The sequence below is a fragment of the Nyctibius grandis genome, chromosome 4 (assembly GCF_013368605.1).
Source record: "Nyctibius grandis isolate bNycGra1 chromosome 4, bNycGra1.pri, whole genome shotgun sequence".
In the NCBI taxonomy this organism is placed as follows: domain Eukaryota; kingdom Metazoa; phylum Chordata; class Aves; order Nyctibiiformes; family Nyctibiidae; genus Nyctibius; species Nyctibius grandis.
In genome coordinates, this window is record NC_090661.1 from 86,596,928 (window position 1) to 86,620,687 (window position 23,760).

A 23,760-nucleotide genomic window follows, 5' to 3' on the forward strand; every position below is an offset into this window, starting at 1 on the left:
CTACCGAATGACTTCCTTTAGCCCTGTAGCATTCCAAGCTGGGGCTGGCACTTCACAAGTGTTGTTGAATGTATGGGTTTAAAGGCTACAGGTTACAGTTTTATGGAGGGAGTGGAGAGATGAGTCAGGATCTATATCTGTTTTAAAGCTAAGGACTAAGGGCAGATATAGGCTTGTGAACACTGTTTCCAAGTGTTATCATTAAGAATGCTGGACTCAAATGGGAGTTTTAGGGAAAAATGGGAAGTAAATAAAGTTGATTGCTTCCAATAATGCAGTACTAGATCTCAACAACATCAGAGCTCTGAATCATCAGAGATGATTCTTCTAGCAGGCTCCTTTGAGGTTCAAAGGTAAGCTTGGAAACCCAAAGATGTGTCTTTGGAGTGGGAAGGAAAGCAACTCCAGGTGTTGTTGGGATGAACAAAGCAGTGAAGTACTCACAGCCTGTTGTTAGTAGCACACAGTGGAGTTGTAGAAAGGGAAGATCCATATACGTGATCTCTGAAAGAACTGTAGCAAAATGACATCTAGCTTGAAACTAGATTTGAGTTTGACATTTTTGGTCAAACAGAAGAATGTGATGAGACTACATGGTCTTGTGGAGAGGTGTATCAATTATACCTAGAGGCAGAGTGCTGGAGTTGTATCTAGCCTGGTGACTTTCCTACCTGCTGATGGTCATGATTGCTGCTGTTCAAAGCACTTCAGCTTTGAGTGGCTGTTTTGCAAATATGTCAGCCCTGTTTCTAGTCTGGTGTTGGATGAAATTTAAGATTGAGCTTGAAGTAACTGTCTCTGGTATTTTTCCAGTAACTTCCTTTAAAACTTGGAAATCTGTCGTCTTCTTGGGCTGGCATATAGCTAGCTCAAAAAGTGGAAAAAAGTTTTGTGTTCAGATTTTATTGTGGGGGGAGGAAGCCAAAACCCCAAAGTAAATGAAAAAAAAATCCCATTAAAATATCAAGTTCCACCTATCCCCTTCAGTGACTTAAGTCTAACTGCTTTTAGACTTCACCAGTTTATCTTAAACAGCAACAAAAAAAAGTGATTTGAAAAGCAAAAGCACAGTGGAAGCAAGCAATTGCATTACTAGAACATCACATTAATGCCAGCTGGAAATGATTAACATCTTTGAATTACTGTACCATCAGTATGGTGAAACTCTTGCACAGAGTGCTGTGGGCACAGGCAGGAATAGTTGAAGCCATGTTGTTAAATAAGAAAACTGCCACTTGTAGCTGCTACTACAGCTGTTGTATTTGCATGATCATGAGAGCCCTTAGGTTTTTGTGTAGTTTAATCCAAACAGTGTTTGGAATAGATGTCTTGGTATGTGCTAGTAGCGACGGCTTATTCTGTGGCACTTCAGTTACTTTTCAAGCTCTTCAGTGTACCTGCTGAAGCACTTTTGAGTGTCATTTAAGAGTGTTAATATGTGTTCCAGTGTGGTTATGTAAAACTAGCAGGGAAAAAAACTTGCAACTTTTCCACTGGGCTTTTGTAAACCAGAGCTTAATTCAATGAACTAATTTAATACTTGTATCCCACAGGTCCTTTCAACAGAAAGCACTGTTCAGTTCTAAAGTGTAGGCTTCTTTTTAAGGAATTTTGAAGTCTTCAAATGGATTTTGAGATTCTGTACCAAAATGCTTTTGACTTTTCAGTTCATCTCAATGGATGACTTCTCCTGGGATCAGTGAAACTCATGAATATTCTAAGAAGCAACAAATATATCGAATCTAGTACACTTTCTGCAATTCAGTGAATACAATTTGTAAGCATTCACAGATGCTGTCACTTAACAGGGCTTTTGTAAGGCTTTACTGTTGTCAACAACACATCAGATATGATACTGTTAGCTGCCAAAACAATGTATTAAAAGTGTCCTTCCATCTTCAGCAAAGCTTATTTGTAAACCTCCCATTAATTTGTCTTGGATTAGATTTCCTATGAAAGTTTCGTTCTGATAAGTCTGACCAGCTTTTTGCCTTCACGAGAAACAGACTTCAATGAGTTTCTACTGAATAAAAGTAAAATTGTATATTTTCACTTGAGCATTCACAAAAAGCGAAACAAGCCTTTGCTTAATTCAGTACACCAAAGAATATTTTAAAAACCTTCAAGATTCATTATGGTGGGGACTACGTTCTGGATGGTTTGTTTTAATGTTATATTTGTTTTTAGAAAAATCAAAAAATCGAATCTTGTAAGAGCCAGGAGCATGCCTAAATCTTTTAGTACAGAAATATTAATTAAAACCTTCTGTGTGTTTACATGTTTTTCCTTTTTAAATCTGCCAGCTTCCTGGTTAATCATAAAACAGCTTTGATACAGTGACAGATTGCCATCAATGTTAAAGGCGTACATCTTTTCAGCTTCCACAAGTGCTAGAAGCAATGGAGCTGAACTGCCAGGTAATCCTGGTAGTATTCCGTAGTAAGTGCAGAAACTGGATGGTTATTGCTATCCATGAAGTCAGGATGCATGAGCTATTTTGTATTTCAAGACTGCTACTCCAGAATGTATCTTCTTTTATACCTGCTTTTGGGGAAAAAATATCCTCCACTTAAGTTTCAAATATAGCTGATGCAGTCGCTGCAGATTTAAGGGCAAGGTTGTAGAGTAGTATTTAGTGACATGTTGGTCTGTAGAATACTTAGTCTTGTTTTCTTGAAGATTCTTTGAACATTACTCCTTCCTCCTGAAGACAATATAAAACACTGTGAGAAGTGTCCTGTACTTGTGAAATGAGCTGTTATTTATGTAAGCACACTTTTTGCATCTTTTTTCTTTGATGGATGGACCTGTTCATTTCACTAATGGTATGCAGTCCTAGGACTGACTGAGGACAGTGTCTTCTAAAGATGTTGGTACCATGGCTTGGCTTTTTCATCAGCCCTTCCTTCCAGGTGACGTGTCAGAATCCGCTATTTTGGTGACCTGGGTGCGTACTTTGCTTCCACAGGGGTGGACTAAGATATTGCAAGTTTCCTTGATGGGGACAGAGTTGTGGGATGCATGGATCACAACTAATGCTTACTAGAACATCTTGCATTCACTAAGCTATTCTTAATAGCAACAGTTTGATCCCATTAATGGCACTAGGTAGGTAACTATTCATACAGTGCAAGCAATTATTCCCAAACATGCCTACTCACTTACTGGGTTGGAACAACAGCTGGGAGACCTCCACAGAAGTGGAGGGGTGTACTGACACACCAACAGCTTCTATGTGGGTGCTCAAAAAAATCTCTCAAGGCGCACTCTCTCTCATCAGGTGTGTATGTAATCCCTTACTCCCTGCCTGCCTATAGCAGCTGCTGCTTTCTTGAATGCGGTCTTTTTTTTTTTTTTTTTCCACAAGCTGTTGTTGATGGTGGTGTGTGCTGGTGGCCTTGGGCAGACTGAGCAGAGCCTTTGTGTTCTAAGTTTCTTGGATTCCACAGGACATCTAGTCTTGACCTTACTGGTTCTTGGGCGAATTTCGCACTTGATCAGCATCTACTACTCTCCAGCTTGCTGTTTTCTCGTGGCTAGATCTTCAACTACACACAAGTATCTGTAGAGTCCATTCACTCAGACTTGCACAAAAAGGATTTTTGTGACAGGCATTTGCTTATTTCCCAAATAACAAAAAACATTCTGGGAACTGAAAAGATAGTTTGTATTTGAAAGCTATATGTCTTACAAGCACTAACAGTTCCTAATTGTAAAACTATGCTGCATGGTCAGAGACCCTGACAGTGCTGGAATTTAAGAGTGACTGTGCACTTTTTGGACAGATTTTTGTTGTTGAAGCATGGTAATTCTATCTGGGCAAAGCTAAGAGACTGTTTTCTGTGCACAAATGTGAATGCATTCAATTTGAGAAGGAAATATATTTTAAAGTACAGCAAATGCTGTAAGTGAAGAATAAATCTGGGAATCTCTTTCCAGAGGAAGAGTGTGAAAGTACAAGGTTAGCTAGTTAGCACTGCACAAACATCTTCCAATAAAAGTGCTCCATATTCTGTTTGCTCAGAGGTCAACTTGTGAGCATCCTGAGAAGTAACCTTACAGACTACCTAACTGTGTATCTTAACTGTGATCCCTCGGAGTTTTTCATAAGTTTCTGGAAAGTAAATTTTCAATATTCAGAATAAATGCACTTCTTTAATTTTCAAAGCACTCATACGTAGCGTGCTCTGTGGGAGCTTGTGGTCGGAGTCAAGTAGTACAGCCATGTATCTAGACGAATGCTTGCTAGTATGATCTCGTAATGGTTGGCTTTCTAAGAAGTAATAGAGCAATGCAGTCGTCAGCCTGTTTGAGTGTAATTGCTTTGGGCACTGGCAAAGGTTATCTACTAAACTGAAACTGTGTGCATGTTCCCTGGTTTTCTAGTCCATGTTATGAAAGTTGAAGGTGTGAAGATTGCAGAAAATGTTGCTAGTAGTTCACAATTTCTTTCTTGAAGAATTTGGTAAGTTACACAGTGATTTCCAGCTGTTTTCAGTCTCCAAATAGCTCCATGAGATACGCTAAAACAACCCCCAAACAAAAGTCTGAGAGCTATTGCATGCTGCAACTTACATTTAAGAAAGTGGTGTTACTAAAAGAGCTCTGATATTGCATAAAGTAGCTTAGAATTCAGAGGTAGAACTGAGTGTTAAATACAAATATTAGCATCAAAGTACCTGTAATGAAAGCTGCTCCACTTCAAGTTAATTATTTTAAAGTATAAGAGAAAGCTAAGGTAGCACACTATGCATTTGCTGAGCAGTGAATCACTACAGTGGTGAACTTGATTTAAATAAAAGTGGGTAAAAATATAATTTGTTTATATGCTTATAATAAAAAGAAAACCCTCCTTTCTTTTCAGAAACTTTTTCACTAAAAGGGCAAAGGAACTCAAACCTGCTGTCCAAAGCGCTCCTGGTTGGAAGTTGTTTGGAAAAGTCCCACCTAGGGAAAACCTTCCGAAAGATTCCAAAGTTATTCAGCAGGTGAGTAAACATCACACAACTCTAAGTACAGAACTTGTAAAAATCAATGCATAGGTATTGCAGTTCTCTGCTGTTATCTCCACATTGTTACTATACAACCATAGAGTGCTCTGGGAAGACTCTTTTGGGGTTTTGTCTAAAGAGTAGTAGTCACTGAGAAGGAGTTTCAGTTTTAGATTATCTATTACATTCTCCAGTACATCTCAGTGCTTATAAAAAGGTGATACACATTCAAAAAGCTTTTAAGCTGTTTAGGTCAAAACATCAGAACTTTTGTTAATACTTCGCATAAAATTTTGCCTGATTTAACATCATATGCTACCATTTTTTTAATGGTAAAGTGATTGTGAAATACTCTAGGCTTCCTTTATGACATTCAGTTCTGAGTTATTTTTGCCAGTTGTGTCCAATAAAACCATAGTCATACTTGTATATTCAGTTTTTCTTCAAACTACATGTTAATCTAGTAAAATTTATCCTCTTAAAGCATTCTTGGATATTCTAGTGTTACAAAACTGCTTTTTAAAAATCTAACTCATCTTTCCATAGTCCTTCTTGCCTGGAAGACTTACTATCTGGGTAACTTGTGACAAATTGCTTAGAATTCTGAAACATGTAATCTTGTTTCACTTAGACTTTTAATCTTACTCAAGGTATTTTTGTTTCAAAATAGTACAGTAAGTTGAACTTGTTCTGGAATTACTGGGGTACTACAGAGAGGTAATTCTGATTTTCTTCCCCTGATACCAAGTTGCACTTCCATATATTCATTGCTGTGGAATCTGTCTTTAATTTGATAAAATAATAATAAAATGGCATAGTCTTTAAAGATGAGCAATTGGTAATATATCGTTAACTTAATGTTAACATGTGATCCTGAAGTTCAAAGATTTGTTGACCTAAGAAATGTGAATGTCCCTTGTGTTGGTGAAAACAGTAACTTGAATCTCTTGAGAGCTGCTTTCTCTTTGTCTACCTTCTCAAATTCCATATAAGCTGATGTGTTTGGCAGGTGCAAATGGCTGTGAATGAAGCAGTGTTCAGCCATCTTCTAGAGAGCTTCATGGTGAAGAGGGCCTCTTGGGAGCAACTAAAGAGAAAAATGAGAGGTTCTTTTTGAAGGACTTCAGTGTAATGGAACTTGTCACACTATGAAATGTTGTAGGAAAATGATGAGATTGCAGCAAGTGCTATTTACTCTGAAGTGAACTGTGTGCTTTTTCAACATTTTCAAATACAATTTTACTTATTTAAATGGTTTCCCTTTTTGGGTGAGAGAGGGCAAGTGTTCTTTTTTAGTTTACTTGCAGACGAATGCTATTGGCTTTGTGCTATGAAAATACTGTGGTAAAAATCCAGATGTCTCTTCCATCCTGAGAAATGGAGAGTGTGCACAATGCTACCAGTCATTTGCTTCCTGTTTTCTAGTAATGAAGGTGTTTGTTCTGGAGACCAAGAAGAAGTGGTCTTATTTTCTTATGCTGTTGTCCCTCAGTGACTGTTTTGCTTTTAAACTCTAGTGTTCCCATTTTTTTAACTTCTCTGAAGCGGCAGAAAAGCAAATATATTAAAACAATGTGTTGTCTTTAAACATGATTGAGTTGGTCCTGGCCACTAGTCATGTGGTTTGTGTTATAATGGTTGCCAGATTAGGGTCACTACTGGATTTATATAATCTTGAGTAATGTGTCAGTAATAGCTAATATTTTTAGCTTGTAATTTAGTAAAGCATGCATGGTCTTCAGGTAAAGCATCAGGAGCTAAGATATATGGTTATCAAAGGGGGATCCAGATTGATGGTATACTCTGCATGGAGTTAGATCTACAATACCTGAGAAAATTTGATTCTTAAATTGAGAGGTGACCCTAACGTCTCCATATATAACATATGTCAAATGTCTTGCACAGCTCCTTGTACATATGCCTTTGAAGAAAAGCCAGTGGTTTCTGTTCCCAAAAATGTTCAAATTTGCTAAGCTGGTGATAGGTTAGAATGACTATAGGCACACTTGGTTATTGAAGATCAGTGGAAAATAGTATCTTCACTTTTGAATGGCTGACTGAAGTCCCTAGACTAAATTCCTTGCTATGCAGGACAGGTGAGTGAAAAGAATATAGGCAAGAATGCAGTTATGAGGCCTTTAAGAAGTTAATATGTTCTGTTCACAAGTAATTCTATGAACCTGGCAGAATACTTCATATCCTACATGGAGTGTCTCTACAAACTTCCCCATTGGCTTTCTAAATTGAAATCAAGCGATCAAGTGTGTTCTGAAACACAAAACCCGTATTTTTTTCTCAATTTTTTTAGCCATCCATGGGCAGAAAAATGGCTACTCACTGTTTACCAACTTTTGTAAAATGAGCTTCTAGGTGTAAGACTATGCAAGTAGAATGGGCTTAAGCTGTAGGCAAGCTGCCTGTGAGGGAGTTTACAATAGTTTATTATTAGCAACAGATCTTGTCATTCCTGAACAGCTATGGCACTCCCCATGGTTGAACACAAAGTTCTGTGACTTTACTGATGCCAGTGGCCAGCTTTGGGAGGGTGCAAATAAACCCTTGATTAAGGAAACTCAGTAATGAGTCAGCATCCTTCAGATGAAGGATGAGATCTTAACAAGCCCTTTTGCAGGAAAAATTAGCTCACGACAGGAAAAGCTTCATAATTAATTGAAGGAGGAAGTCTTTTGGGTAACGGTAATACTTATATCAAAGCTTTGTGGCAATATTGTGAAGCTTAAAGGACTTTTCTATTAATAAAACAAGAAAAAAATGCATTGTTGTGTATTTATAGTCAAAAGGGTGGTAGAGCTCGCATGCCCTGTTTCCTGGCTGATGGAAGCCTCCTGTGTTATCCTTGTTTTGGTAAGGATGATGTGGTAAATTGATAATTACATTTAAATGAATGCTTGTGGCTCCCAGTCACTGTCTATCAGCTAGACATTGCTATATATGCCTCTACAGAGAAGTTGGGTAGTGATTCTATTATCTTGAATAACTTCCAAGAAAAGCTGGAAACTTAATTTGGGATACTGTTTCAGACATTCTTCAGACGACGATGCTAGCCAGCTCTGCCTTCAGAGACTGTCTAATGAATATTACTGTAAATAATTTCTTTGCAAGTTTCTTAGCATATGTAGAAGATGATAAGTATTTTTGTCGAGAAGCAGCCTGCAGGGTTTGCCAGGCTGGGGAGATGGCAGAGTCCCCTGCAGCTGTGCTGCCATCAGCATGCTTTGGGCGGGATGCTCTAGCTCGAACTGGGTCAGGGGTTGAAAGTTCTTGGCAGCTGCATCTCCCCGCTCGCAGCTGCTGGCACGCTTGGCTCTCCTTGGCTTTAGACCTGCCCAAGCAGGATGCGATCGCGGCCAACTCTTTTGCTGGACATCTCCCTCCTCTGGGCTTCCTTCCTTCACTGTTTTTTAAAAAGGGAAAATAGCAACTCCTTAGGACTGCAAATGTCAAATGTGTTTGATGGTTTTAGGAAGTGTGCCTTTTTTCATGAACTGCAGATAATAAAACTGGCTATTATATAAGAAGTATGTGGTCATTAATGATCAGTCTGGTAAATTCTTTTTGGCCTGTACAGAAATCTGCTTTAAATTAAACCGGAATATTTTAATATAGACGCATTTAAAGCAGAAACTGACTTGCGGACTGATGTGTAACATTTTGGTGTGTATTGACTGAACCGCAAATTCTGTTTAAAAATGCAAGCTCAATTTCAGGTTTTGTGCTTATGGTTAACGAAAAGAGCTTTTAATCTATGATCAAAATGATTCTGAATATCAAGTCATTAAGTTTAGCTCTTGCTTTTTATTAAAGCAGTGTTGAATACTTTTTATTTTTTTAAAGCAGCATGGTGATTTTTTTTTTCCTAATATGCCTGAATTAAAGTAAACTCAAAATACAGCAATACACATCGTAAGATAAAGAAAAGTAAAAGATACACCAAATTCACTTTATCAGCGGTTTTAAGAAAGTACTGTCAGTGACAGCCTTAAATAAGAGAGGGGGGGAAAAAAAGCTTCTATTTAAATTTGACACCCCATGAAAAGCTTGCAGTGATTTAGAAATGATTGCCTATTCAGAAGTGAAGTTGTCTTTTCTAAAAGCTGTCACCTGGTGTACAAAATGGAAGGTATTAATTTTAGACAGTCCATTAAACACTACCTCTGATCTTGATGACTGGGTCACTGTGCTACAACTAACCTCTGAAAATATTTTTGGGTGGCTCTGATCTTAAAAAAAAAAAAAAAAAAGTAAAATACAGTATTTGAGGGCTAAAAAATAGTGTCTTCACTTGCATATTTTTCTGATGTCGTTATCTCCAGTCTGAAATCTAATGGAGAAATTGCATTCACTGAATCAGCACAACTCCCATGGTCTCCCAGGGACAAGAGTTGTCAGAGGTTTCTCTTCAGAGGAACAGATGCATCTTGAATCAGTTTTCATACGACTCAGACCTTCTAACTTGCAATATTAACTCTTCCCTCCAGTCTTTGTTGGTTCAGTTTAACAATGCATGAAGCTCCTAATGCTTAAAAAGTGTATATGGCATGTTTGTCAACAAATCTTGAATATCTGAAATAAGTAAGTAAATACAGTGCTAGATGCTTTCTTATAGGAGTGTTCTTAAGCAGATAGTTATCTACATAGAGGTCACGTTGGCTCATCTTGCACTACTACTGAGAGAAGAGAAGGGCAAGACTTCTGCCTGATTAGCAGATATAGGTAGAAATATGTTGGTAACAAACTTCGGACAGACAATAAATGGGGTTATTGGGTCTTGCAAGGAACATATAATACCTGAATAACAATTTGTCTACTAACAGCAGTGAGAAGGCTGTGATGGTCTTCTTTGTAGATGCTGTAGCAGTCAGATTCTCAAGAAATGTCCATCATCTTTCCAGAGTCTCACATGTAGTCAGTTAAATGCTATGCTAGAGGTAAAACAAAGTGTTACATTGAAGTCTTTCAAAGATATTCCCCAGTGTTTTAGACTTTTGCAATTATTATCTTGTCAGTAAAATGGTAATGAAACTGGTAGGACCTCAGTGAGACAAGCGCCTCTCCTTTCACTTGCATAAAGGATCTAAAATACAGTTTAGCTCCTAGTACCAGGGCTTATCCAGCTGTTTTGACAAGGAAAACTTGTCAAGGAGAACTTCTCAAGATGTCAATGCTATGTTGGTGGCATGAATGTATCTTCAGAGGAGTACTCTACAGTGAGCATTGGACTAATATTTTGAAAATACCGCAGAGGTGTTGACTCTGCTGATATGAATTCTTCTGATTGCTGTTTTTTTTAAAAAGTCTTTGAGGTCAACTACAAAGAGTATTGAAGCAAACTTTCTATTCCTAAAGCTTGAAAAAGCAAGCATAAGCAGTGTACAGATTTTCATTTCTGTCTTTGGAAGTTGCTGGGTTTTGGGGAAACAAAGAATATAGAAACAATCTGAAGGTAATAAAAATGACAAAACTTCTTTTACTTTGATTTGGTGGGACACTAGATGTTTTTGGTCTTCTGGATCCTCTTTTTGATGGGATGCTTCCCCCTCTATTGGGCCTTTGAATTTCTTTAGCAAAAGATGAAACAGATAAGAAGAAAAAAGAATTATTTTTAAGAAGTGAGCTTTTGCAGGTTAAGCAGACTTATGCTGGTGAGCTTGAGGTGCTGTGATAGCAAAATCATTATCCAGGCAGGCTGTATCAAATTCCAGAAGGATAGGATTTAGAAAAAAGATTCAGGTGGTAAAGATGCTGTCTTTCGTGGACTTTTTTTTGAAGTGTGGTTTGTTTTTTTTGTTTGGTTTTTTTTTTGTTTTTTTTTTTTTTTTTTTTTTTTTGGGTTTTTTTTTTTGGTTTTTTTTTTTTTTTGTTTGGTTGGTTGGTTGGTTTTTAATACAAGCTTTATCCTTCTGAGGCTAGCATGGTATTTCAGTACTGAAAAAGAGAAAATAGTATGGCAAAAGAGAAAGAAGCCTTTAAAATGCTTTTTATTAGTGTGGGGTATGCATGGTACAAAAACAGTGCAGGTATGTTAAGAAATAATGTTGAAGGCATGATAAAAAGCTTATTTTCCTTCTTCCAGGTGCTGTAATCCAATGCTTAAAAGCAATGGCTCTGTCTTCCCCGCGCACTGTCATTAAGCTTGGCTTTTCAGTTAGAAAACCAGCTTTGATTTTTGAATGGAAACCTGCAGAGCTGTGGTTGTACAGGGTCTCCTGTAGTCAGGCATGCTTTTGCCTCATTGATTTGCTCCAGTGTGGTATGAGGGGTTTTAGACCACTGCTTAGAATCTTACTCTTAATTTAAGTGACTGTTTCAAAGCCTTACAAATGTATGTTAGTTCCCATCGTCTCACCAGTGAGGTTGAGGTGTAGTCCACTTTTAAGCTTTCAGTTTAGAAATACTGATTATAACATGGTGGGGGATTTAAAGACCTGCTCTAAGTCACTGTGCTATTCAATGGCACTTGAGACATGCCATGGAAAAAAATCTCCCTTCAGGCAAAAATGCTGATTGTAGAAAATATAAAACTTCAATTAAAACAGAAAAATAGTCCAATAGACATCTATACACATCTTGCACAAGGGGGAAGTCTTTGTATGTGTTTTTGTATATTTTGAAGGCTGGAGAAGAAGAAGGAACAGCCACATCTATGTTTCTTCAAACATGGAGTATAAATACTCTCCATGTGAATTTAAATTTTGGCTTGCATGTTGCTATATTGTAATGGTTTTTCCTTCATTTATTCACTAAGGCTTTGCTTCTGTTTTTCTCATTAGGATGACAGTTCTGGCAGTGTTGCGTCAATATCTGCTCTCAGTCTATTAAACACAGGGGTATGAAATTTAATATATATTTTTTTCTAGTTGTATTCAATGCTGTGCATGAGACTATGTAGCACTCATTCAAATAGAACAAACATCACATTTTCACAGTAGCATGAATATTTTATGGCACTAACCATCAACTCATTAGATACCATTAGTAAAATAAACAAATAAACTTCACACGTGAATCTCACTAACAACTTAAAGTGCTAGAGTATTATTGTTTGTATTGCATGTTCTTGAATATCAGGAAATAGGTAATGCTAGAGCTTGACAGTAGTTTACTTTCTATGTTTGCTGTTCATCCTTGCTTAATGGTAAAAGTTGTTAAAAGGCTTAACTTGTAATATTTTTGAACACCTTGTATTAGCTTTGAAAACTGATATGCTAGAATCCTTTTTTCCCCTGTCACTAAGTCGCGCAAGCTATTAACAGTGGCACTTCAGAACTCCAGGTGCTTTTAATTACTATTTCCAATATGAAACTGAAAACCTAGAAAATTGTAGCTATTGAAACTTTTGTTATATGCTGTTATGTTTTCTATTTGCTGTGACTGGTATCCTTCTGAAATTAGTCCAATGCATATGCCTGTTACTTTGAAAACTTTTAATGTAATCCCATTAAATCTATGTTAAACAGGAACAGTACAAGTTAGCTTTTTAGTTCTGTGGATCTGGCTTTGTGAAACAGAGCAATAATGTAGCTGCTAGTTGATACGTGATGCCTGTAGTTTATATTACATGGTCCAGCCACTCTCAGCTTTTCTTTAGTGGGCCCAGAAGCCCCTGGCTTCATGTCTTTTCGTAAACAATAAGAGGTGAAACTTGATGCAACTTGTTAAATATCCAATGGAGGAAAAAATAAAGTAAACAAGCAATTGAATATGGATGGCATTACATTGGAAGATTGACCCAGAAACTCTTCAGTGTCTGTTTGGTTGTTTTTTTGTACTGTGTGAAGATCAGTATTTTTCCCTCCTCCAATATAGGTTCTTGCTATATCTCCTGCAAGTTAGGAAAGAGTGTACTGTTCTGTCTGTCCTGATAGCATCTGGTATTCTTAGTTCTGGGAAAATGTCTAGTTTATGACTCAGAATTTTTCAGTGACATCTACTCTTGGCTATAAGCACGTCTTTGTTTATAATCACCTCGTAACTAGTACTAGCTCAGCAGTTTTAACATTTAACCTGGGGGGCGGGCACACATGATGACATAGGAGGGGGAATCCTTATCCATTAGCAGAAATTCTTCTTACCTAAATTTTCTATTGGTTTTATTAAGGTGATGTAGATCACAGAATCACAGAATCACAGAATCTGTGATTCTGTGATGTAGATGGGTGCCCTCCTAAGCCATTCTATTAGTGCATCCACTCTTGGATGTTCAACCTTGATTGAAATGAGGGGAAATAATCTTTCTGATGATATTTCTAGTTAACTGTACAACATTGTGAAAATAATCATATAGATATTTTTAGAGGCCCATCTGCTCCACAGAGGTGCATGTGTGTGTAGCAGGGAGAGAGGTTTAAAACTACTTGCAGGATATATGGCAATCCCTGTTGTTTCCCCAATAGAAATCATGATTGATTGAATAAAACCTGTTTCAGTATCAGGCTTAGAATTTTGGAGGAGTAAAGCACGTTAAAAGAAACTGTCGTACACAGGGTGCATGCTTGGTTTCATTGGAGTGTTAGTATGCCTTGACATCTACTTTAAATGGAGGCAATCCTTAAGATAGTGAAAGTTAGTTGTTGCCTATCAGGTCACTTTCTCCTCCAGCATACTTAAAATATAATTTGATCTGTGGTGCTTAATCTGTATAACTGGTACTTTCAGGACTGTGAGGACTTTCACAATCCTTGTAATCCTTGTAATAATAAGGCTTTTATTACTCATTTCCAGGAGCTCAGCTTTTGTTGTTGGATCCTAGATAGGATTATCCCAGCAAGATGCATGTTAAATTTCATGGTCGATATTTATTCCTTTAAAGCTCAATAGTTTGGGCACTGTAGATGCAAGTTTGTCTTCTAAAATTGAATCATCATGTGCACACTTAGTTAAATACTTTATCCCCACAAGCATACCCTGCTTAAGGTCGACTAATGCTTTTGGAATGTTGCGATGCAGCTGGTTTTCCTTTCTGTAAGTTAGCTGGCTTAGATGCTGGAAGAAGCAGCTATGGGCAATTATGTATATGTTACACAGCGCAACCCAGTGCTGTTTAGAGATACTTAAAACAGCTGTGAATGGTCTAGCTGTCCTATATGGTCCTTCTGAGGAAGGATGAAAGGAACTTGTGTTTTGTATGTTTTCCATGCAGATATCAAAAGGTGCAGGCAATGAAGACTTGTGCAGGTTTATTTTTCTTTTGTTTAAAACACCAGGTTTTTTTTTTGTTGGAGTGTGTGTTTGTTGTGTGGGGTCTTTTTTTGTTGTTTTTTAAAGAAGATACAATTTTGGGATATCTTTATGTTCTTAAGAACAAAGGCAGTTTATAAGCAAAAGACTTTTTTCCCAGCCCCGTTTACCTGTTACCTGTCTGTCGGTTAATAGGCTTATCTATATTTTTGTAGGAATAAATACCGGAAATACAAGTCCCTCCACATAGCAAAGTGCTCTTAAATATATTGTCACAATGTTTTTCAGGAAAAACATGCTTTTAGCCTGTTAACAGGTTGATTATTGGCAGTAGATGAGAGGATGCAGTTCCAGCCTTAATAAGGAGATAACTATTCTTACTTTCTATTAAAGCTGAGATTTGTTTTTCTTTATCTATTTTGGGATTGTGAAATGTTCCTGTAACTTCTAATAAATACCAGATATGCTGCAATAAATAATTTTTTAACAACATTCCCTAAGCTACTGAAACCATACATGTGACACTTCCAAAATTATTTTTTTTACATAAACAGGTCTTACATAGTCTTGAATCTTAGCTGTCAACTGTTTTGTCCTCTGGTATATGCCATGCATGTTAATCATTTGTCAAGATATTTGACTTTAAGTTGTATTTTTACCTTGTTGCGGAAGAGAATTAGCTCACATCTTTTGAAGTGAAATTCTATGTCAGTTCGAGCTTGTTATCCCGTGTAAAGAATTTTAGATTCAGCATCAAATGCATGGTTACAGCTATTGGGTTCTTTATATCTAGTAATACAAAATATTCCAGAAAAAATGAGTATTTTAGTTGCACAAACTAATGAGTTCGATGTACATGTCTCCATTTAGCCTGTATTTGGGGCTAAATAATAACCATCTGTTCTATCACCCAGTGACCCCTTCCCAGCCGAGAAAGGGAATTGGGAAAAGGAGACCTGTGGGCTGAAATGAAAACAGATTTAATAAAATAAGAAAACTAATATTAATACTAACGCTAACATAAAATACACAGAGTCATACTCAGCCCGTACAGTGGTCGTGAGCTGCACGCTCCCAGCAGCGAAGGCCTGGTGTCAAACCCTGCGAGCACCACAGCTCCAGTGAGAGCATCACGGTCATAACGAACGGGAGCGCAGGCCTGCGGAGCAGAATGACGGGCAAGACCCTCCAGGGATGGCGACCATTAAGAAGAGAGGCCGTCCCCAGCAAACTTTCCAACTTATAGTGAGTGTGATGTTTATGGTATGGAATACTTCTGTCAGCCAGCCTGGGACATCTGCCCTGCCTTTCACTCCTCCTGGCTTTAGCACCTGTCTAACTCGAAACTGCTAACGGCCTTGGTCACTATGGGAACCTGCATACCATGGCTGGCCACGAACTAAAACAAAGTGTCTTATCAACTTTGTTCCCACTGTATTGAGTGCTGCAGTTTTCTCAAAAATGCAACTTTTCTGGACAGAAAATTGATTCTATCCCAGCAAAACCAGGACAGCATGCCTGATGGTTCTAGGATCTAATCTTCAAATAAGTTTCTTAGAGCACAGGTTTCTTGAGGAAGAAGCTTCCATTGGGAAGTTCTGGTACTTCAGAATATATTTCATCTTGGGGAATGTGCAGCCAGGACAGTTTGAGCCTGAAGCTATTTTGGTCTCTGCTTTGACTCTTTCTAGTAACACTTACTCTTTTCCCTCTCTGTTCATGTGTTCTTTTCTTGCAAAAACCAACTGTTCATAAAGTGTGCTTACTTCCAGAAGCACAGTTGGGTGATGAGTTCTGCCTTTTGTGGAAATCTCTGTTGAAGATTTTACTTTTTTTTTTGTTTTTCTGTTGCTGTGGAAATAGGCTATCATCATCAGTCTATAGTCTTAGCATGTACAATAGCCAGAAGCACTGTACCATTCACGTGTGTTGCTTATAATAAAAAAATGAGAGCGGCTTCATTTCTAATGTCCATCTTGCCGTGCCTTTTTTATTTAACTTGCATACAAATTAGGTATGTAGGAATGTTGAAAAGGTTGGTATGTTTGAGCTTCCTTATCTCTGACCACTAGATGAACTTGATTTTGTGGCTTCTGTTACAAAGTACTGAAAAGTGTGAAAGTAAATCAGAAATTCTACCAAGAATCTGAGAGATGACATTGCTACTGTACTGCGGTCTGGATGCTGACCTCTGGGTGCTATCACAAGATGCATTCCTAACTTAAGAATGTGCTAGGGTAGCCTGAGGTATAAAGCATGGCAGGAGTGCCTACAATGTCTCTGTGGTTATAGGTGGAATGAAATAATTTTAGACTTAAGAATATATTCATTCATACAGTGAATGTCGGTTTTCTGATTTTTCTTGTGCTTATGTGAATTACAACAGAATTCTATCTATCCTGTATGTCCAGTTGTTCAAGATACTTGTTTGAATGTGCCAAATGATGTTGGGTGCATATTATTTTCAATCAAAAGTTTTCTTGGGAATTATCCTTCAGGAGAGGCATATGTTCTAGGAAATTTGTATAACCACTGTTCTTGGCCAGAGACTTAGAAATATTTAGAACTAAGTCGTACTTAAGAACAGTTGGCTAGTAACTTTTAAGTCATTGTGTTTTTAAAGAATTAGGTTTTTATTGTGAATGTATGTATAAATGATGATAGCAAACAGTTGCTCACTCTTCTTTACGAGGTGCGTATTTGGGCTTTTTTTGAAGACAGAAAAGCAACAGAGCTTCTTCTGTAGTTGAAATAGTAGGCTGGTTGCTCTAGGTTTGTGCCTGTCTTTCCGTGGCGCTAACAAAATGACTTATGTGGTATGCTGCCACAGGGCAGAGTATGATACAGGGTTAAAGGGTGGATAGCTGGAAGGATAGCTGAAGCCTTGAGAGCAGAGGGGAACATTTCAAAAGATACTGAGAATGTTTCAAAACCATTCTTTAGTTTGTTTTGTGGAGGTGCAATCACCTTTTCTCATCAGTTAAACAATTGTTCTTCTGACTCCCACAAACTAGAAAAAGAAAAGGGCAAGAAGTCCAGATAACAGGGTCTGAAAAGTGTAGCATCATATAATGCATATGGCCTTACCACTGTGAACACACCCGATCTCCTCTGATCTCTGAAGCTAACAGGTTGGGCCTAGTTAGTACTTGGATGGGAAACCACTTGGGAATACTGGGTGCTGTAGCCTCTACCTAGCAAGAGTTGGAATCTCCATCCTTGGTGATATTAAAAATCTGGCTGGACGAGGCCCTGCTCAACCTGCTGTACTTGACCTTGCTTTGAGCAGGGAGACTGGACTAGACGATCTCCAGGTGTTCCTTCCAATTGCAGTGATTCTGTGGTAACTTCCTCTTGAGAAGATGTTAATATGATTTCATTGAGGTTATACTTTTTGGATCGTTTCATGTATTATGCCCAACGTGGAAGAACAGAAATCTTGTTAGAGATCATTAAAATGGATAGGGTAAGGAGGCTGTTGAGCAGAAAGCTTTAAGCTACCTTAGTGTTGGGCAAACACTTTGTGCCTTCTCTAGAAATCTTAGGCTGCGTTGTGTTTGTAAGAGGTCTTTCCACATTTAACTTTATGGACTTCAACTATGTACTGAACTGTTAAGCTATATAATAGCTTTAAAGTTGTCAGCTAAGTTTCTATAATGCCATCAATGAACACTGAATGTGTAAAGCCCTCTGTTTCTCCCTGGGAGAACTAATGTGTACAAGAAGCTGTGTATTAGGTGTGAGATTCTGGGAGCACTTTCTAGAGAAGGTTGTTATGTTTGATTGGGAAGATACATGACCTAATTAGTAATTGATCAATTTTTTATTTTTGGTGACTTAAACATAAGATATTTTGGTTAATCTGAGACTGAATTTAACTTACCCAATTATTAAAGCTTGCACAAGAACAAACTGTCTTTAGATTAAAAAAAAACTTCAACAAGTTAGAGCTCACTTGGCTGAAGAATAGAGCTGTGTGGTCTGTGAAAGTACATTACTAAAGTACCTTGAATTTCTTCTCTTAAAAAGATGATTTTTCAGCTCTTAGTATTTTATGTTTGAATTCCAGCACGTGGAAGACTTGGAGAGAAACTAGTATTCAGCGTTCATGCCTAAAGAGAATGTGAACCCACAAGCTAACTTGGTTTGGGAATAAGTTGAAACTCTTCTCACAGATGACCTTTTAAGATTTGCTGGATCATAAGATTGTGTTTCCCAGTAACTTGGCAGTATTTTTTTATTTACAGAGGCTAAAAAAGAGGGAATGTGAGATTTGAGGTTTTCATCTGGCTCTGTCTAGCCTTTTTCCTGAATGAAGACTATCTAATATTTCTGTGTTTTTTTAGTTGCTCTGTGGAAAAAGGAATGGGATTCTTCCTTCCTCAATCTTCTGTGTATTACAGGCTCTTAAAAATTTCTTCTGAGTAGATTGTGTGTTTTAACCTCTGAGAGAAATTATGTGAAACAGACTTGTAATGATAAATATTGTTATACTGTCACTGAGTACAGTGTAGGTAGTTCTGGATAATGTGGGTTTGATGGTCTTGCTAAAGTCTTCAGAAACATGAGGGGTACCGCATCTTAAGAGTGGCTAGAATCAAAAGGAAAGAAATGGTAAGAGACACACGTTCTTGGTTAGCATTTTTTTGTTGTGTGTTTTTTTTTTTTTGTCAGCTTCACAGATTACTTAAATATACTTGTGCACTAATTAGTTTGAGAAGATTATGCACATTTCCTAACTGTAACTGATCCTTGGATGCTCAGTAGTAATACTTACCTAGAATAGATCAAAGATTAAGTTGATACAAGAAACTGCTTTCTCATTTGTCTTTACTCAGCAGTCCTGGAAAGCTGCACTGTCTTGCTATAAATAATTTCAACTGGTAATGTTAGCTCCTTGCTGTCTTAAATTATTTAATATTATATATTTTAACATTATTTAGTAAGTGTTAAACAAGTAATATTATGCATACTAATTAGAAATGAGGCTGAAATTTGAAATTGAATTTTTATCAATAATGTTGTTTAGGAATATGAAGCACGGACAGGAAGAATGTATAAACCTCCACCCCCATCAGCAAGACGTAAAAATATTGAATTTGAACCACTTTCAACTACTGCTTTGATTCTGGAGGATCGACCAGCGTAAGTATGATTGTCCTGTGGAACTGATGATGACTGAATTTGTTAGATATGCCTCTGAGCTAAACTTCACAAGTCTTACACAAAAGTATCATCGGATTATTCCATCCCAGATAATAGCCTAACAAATACCTCCAGAAGAACCTTTAAGTATATTATAATATATATGAGGTATTTTTTCTCACTGTAAGGGGGCCACCAGTCTGTTATCTACTGTATATCACAGCTGCCTGTGACAGTGTTGTGGGCATCCTTAATCAGGAAAATTCCTGAAGACTTTTGTGAATTTCTTCCCTTCTATCTCAGCGCACTATCTTCTTCCCCCATTCTGGAAACTTAATTTTCTAGACCAGTCGTGAAGACTTGACAGTGGCAGTTGTCACTTCAGCAAACCTGGACTTGGCTTCCCAGAAGAGTCTTTTAATAAAAAAAGAAAAAGTATTACGTAGGTAACAGCAGGAATGGGAAGAATTGCCTTTGACACACAAGAAATACTTTCCTGTCACAAATGCTGAATGCTTTTTTTTTTATCTAGCAACTACAGTTAATTGCTTGGTTGGTACCAGTATGATAGTGTTCACTGAAACTGTTCCTTGCCTCTGTTCCAGTTATGTTTTTGTGGCTCCATAAAACTACAGCTGAAGGCAAGGAAACAGCAGGTGAAGATGCAATAAAAATTGTATTAAGTACAAATAAGAATAGTAATGAGAAATATGTAATAAATTGGTCAGTATTTTCAGCTATACAGCCTTCAGCAATTTGAAGGAAAGAGGAGGACCTGCTGACTAGGAACACATGCTGCGGGGAAAGCAAACGGAGCAAAGCTTTCAAATTGCACCTTGAGAAAGCTTGTGATGGCACTGTTAAATGTTTGCTCTAATCAATTTCAATTAGGAAATGGAAAATAGAACCTACAGTGTTTCCTTTGACATTCTCTCTAGTAGTATATAAGCTCACTCAATGCTAAGACAGAAATATCCTGAACGGAGGTATGGATTGCTATGATTATTTTTTTGTAAATGCATTATTTCTTTTACTGTATAGTGGAGAATAAGATATACAGTAACTGACTTGCTGATGCTTTTCTGTACTTTCAAAATATCACAGTTCACAAAGTAACATGTTTTTACAAATGGCACTTCCACTTGTTTCAAATTGGGGTGCCATCCTGAGTGTGTAATGTGTTGCCACATCTCATTCTTGAAAATATATTCTGCTGTCACTTCCACTGGAAATAATAATAAAGTGATCTTTTCTGCTTGCATAAGAGGAGGTGGAAAACTTTTTTTTGGGGTGACATATTAAAATGATGAATCTGTCTTCTGTTTATTTTGAACCAAAGTAGACTAGAGATTGGGTAAGAGATTGAGACCAAACATTTTGTTCTGATTTGTTTTGGAATCAGTCTGCTTGGTCAAAAGGAAGAGTGTGTTTAGCAATTAGGGGATCACTATGCAGCCAAAAACCAAACACATTTTAAGGTGGTGAACTTGTAGTTCTGCAGCAAGCTTCCTTAGCTTTAGCTCTGACATAAATGGGGATCTATCCTTTCTTCCTTTGGTAAACCTTTTATCTCTTGTGGGAGTTTTAAAGGGCTAATGGTAATGAATAAAACCCTTTACCTTTTATTGAAGATATGCCATTGTAGATTTCATATGCAGGTATATTTAATGATTAAAATATGCATGTGCAGAAATGTGTTGGAATAAATAACTGTATTGGAATATCAGTATATCCCTTTTGTCACTTCATGCAAACTTCATCTCAGCATTATTCCAGATGGTCAGCAAATCTAGTAACCCTGCTTTGGGGGAAGCTGTAGGAGAACTAATAAACAGAATCAGTAAACATCTGGTAGTCCTCTACTGCTGTTACTGAAACACTGGTAGCGTGACAACCCCAAAGCTCACCTTAGAGAGAAGCCAAATTAAAACCTGTTTTGAAATGATTCAGAATGTCATTTGTGTGTATTGAATTCAGGAACAACTTGTTTTCAGAAATCTTCCTGCCAAATCAGTGGAGGAAGCTTTACGCCACCGACAAGAATATGATGAGATGGTGGCAGAGGCTAAAAAACGAGGTATGTTAACTGCCAATAATAACTATAATTCTTTTTAAATGTGCAGCAAAAATAAAGTAATTTCTAGCTTGTAGACTAGTAGGTACAGTAAAGAGCAATCTTCTTTAATATCTAGGTTATTCTCAGATACATATGTGCACACAATTTAAAACAGAACTCAATTATCAATTTGTTTTCTTATTCCACCACAGTGAATGTGACTAGGTTCAGAAGCCAGTTTAACCTTTTCTTTAATTTTTAAGTAGAAACTTGATGATTTTTTTTTTAACTACTTGTGTAATGTGGTCAGCTAGAAACTTTCTGGGTACTCGGGACTCTTTTTTTCAAGCTGTGTTGCTGCAGTTGACACTGAGAGCCAAAGTATAATAAAGCTGACTGCTTAAAGATCTGTTTTTTTCAGGAATTTGAGATCAATTCCATTGTGAAGACAGATGAAAACTTTGGCGTTTTTTCCAACCAGCTGTACCTGTGTGAAACTTTCTACTCCCACTAGATCTGTTTCTTTAAATTAAGCATATTTGTAGCATCTGGTACTGTGTCAATCTGTGAATAGTTATTGAAAGGACTTCTGTAGTCTCGTGCCTAGTATTCAGGGAATAGACTATTTTAAGAATCTGTGCTGCATGTTTTACTTGGGCTGTTGTGAGAGATACAAGCTTCTGAACTGATTGAGCCTCTGTGGATCTGTGGCAGCTTACTCTGAAAGATGTAATAAGAAATCCAAGGCATTTGACAACTCATTTCACTCCTCTCTAGTGGTCTGCATCTTGTAAGGTGCGATCTGTGGTCCATGTTCTCTAACTGCATCTTTGGAGGGTCAGCCATTTTAATGAAGCTGGTCAGCTGTATCAGTTTACCAGGGATTGCATGTTTACTCTCTTGATGTGTCTAGTGCATCCACAAATAGAAAATGTCTTGCCATTTCACAGTAGTTCTTAGTGATGTCAAAATAGCACTGCTCTGTCCTCCTTCTAGCCTTTTTAATAAGAGGGATCTACAAATGATCCTTTTTTAACAGAAGGCAGAATACTTTTCTCTTGTTCAGCATTGTAGCTTTGTCTCAGATCTTTAGGTGCTCTTTCCAGAAAAGAAAATACATAATCCTTCTAGGTGGAAGTTTCAGTAAAATGTGAATAATTTTAAAATGGATGTAGAATTGTGCTTTGGAATAATAATTTTATCTATAATTATTGCTGATTAGTCTAAGCAACAAGTAAGATTTTGGTAGAACATGGTGTGAAATTCATTACAGGAAAACCAGCGCTGAAGATGTACTTGCTTTTTAGTCATTCTGTATACTGCAGAAAAGAGTGCTAGGAGTTTTCTAGCCCGATTTTTGTTTGTCTAAATCGCTGTGTATTTGAATAACTTAAAGATAGCTTAAATTAAAAAAAATTCCTGAGAAATATACCTACAGTCAACAGAAATAGTATGAGCTAGCTCATGCATAACTGTAATTTACCCTTGATCTCTTTCAGGCATCAACTAAATAATTAGATAATAGCTGAATTATTTACCTAATAATTTATATACACTAATACAGAATTACTAACATGTTATGCTTAACAGAAATCAAAGAAGCACATAAGAGGAAAAAAATAATGAGAGAGCGTTTCAAGCAAGAAGATAATATTGCTAGTGCTATGGTGATTTGGGTCAATGAAATACTACCGAACTGGGAAGGCATGTAAGTAAAATTCTGTTGTGCAAATAAGGCAAGGCTGGCTTGTTTCACCTCTGCAGACAGGGGAACCACATACGTTATTTTCATTTTCCTTTGTGTTTTGTCAAGAAGTCAGATTTTGTTGCCATGATATAGTGAGAGGTTATTACAGAGCAACGTGAAAGCTTTCTGGGAGCTTAATGGGGTTTTTTTGGGGTTGTTTTTTTTTTTTTTAATGGGGCTTTCGCATAAGCAGAGATCCTTGAATATTGATTTTGGAAATAGTATGTTATTTTGCTTGTAAGTTGCCCAATGATTTTCAAAAACAAGATGTGCAATATGTGCCTTTTTTCTTTCTCCTTTTTTTTTTTCCCCCCCTGCTTCCCTATCTTAGGCGTGCTACCCGAAGAGTTCGAGAGCTGTGGTGGCAGGGATTACCCCCAAGTGTACGTGGGAAGGTTTGGAGTCTAGCTGTGGGAAACGAGTTAAATATCACTCCTGGTATGCTTTAACAGATCACATTTTAATGCAAAATTAAGTTGGTTATTTTCAGAGACATTTAAACTTTTGTTAAAAAATATAAATGAGGGTATATTTGCTTTTTGCAGAACTGTATTTCACAACCTTAGGAACAGATGTTTTTTGCAATCAGACATCATAGCCTGGTAAATTATGGAAACAAGATT

General features: G+C 37.3%; 1 protein-coding gene and 1 pseudogene across 3 annotated transcripts in view; both read left to right on the top strand.

Annotated features, from left to right (window-relative positions):
* The window catches only part of TBC1D12 (TBC1 domain family member 12), a 49,486-nt gene that overhangs the window by 14,925 nt on the left and 10,801 nt on the right, over positions 1 to 23,760 (top strand). For 2 of the 3 annotated variants that reach the window (XM_068398158.1, XM_068398156.1), the window contains exons 2-7: positions 4,865 to 4,988; positions 11,783 to 11,839; positions 19,219 to 19,334; positions 21,329 to 21,411; positions 22,981 to 23,098; positions 23,469 to 23,575. In XM_068398158.1, the coding sequence (XP_068254259.1) occupies positions 19,243 to 19,334; positions 21,329 to 21,411; positions 22,981 to 23,098; positions 23,469 to 23,575 (400 nt within the window). In that variant the 5' untranslated portion in view covers positions 4,865 to 4,988; positions 11,783 to 11,839; positions 19,219 to 19,242. The remainder of the gene's footprint in view (positions 1 to 4,864; positions 4,989 to 11,782; positions 11,840 to 19,218; positions 19,335 to 21,328; positions 21,412 to 22,980; positions 23,099 to 23,468; positions 23,576 to 23,760) is intronic. The other variant, XM_068398157.1, reaches the window with a different exon arrangement.
* LOC137663255 (5S ribosomal RNA) lies at positions 17,263 to 17,379 on the top strand (annotated as a pseudogene).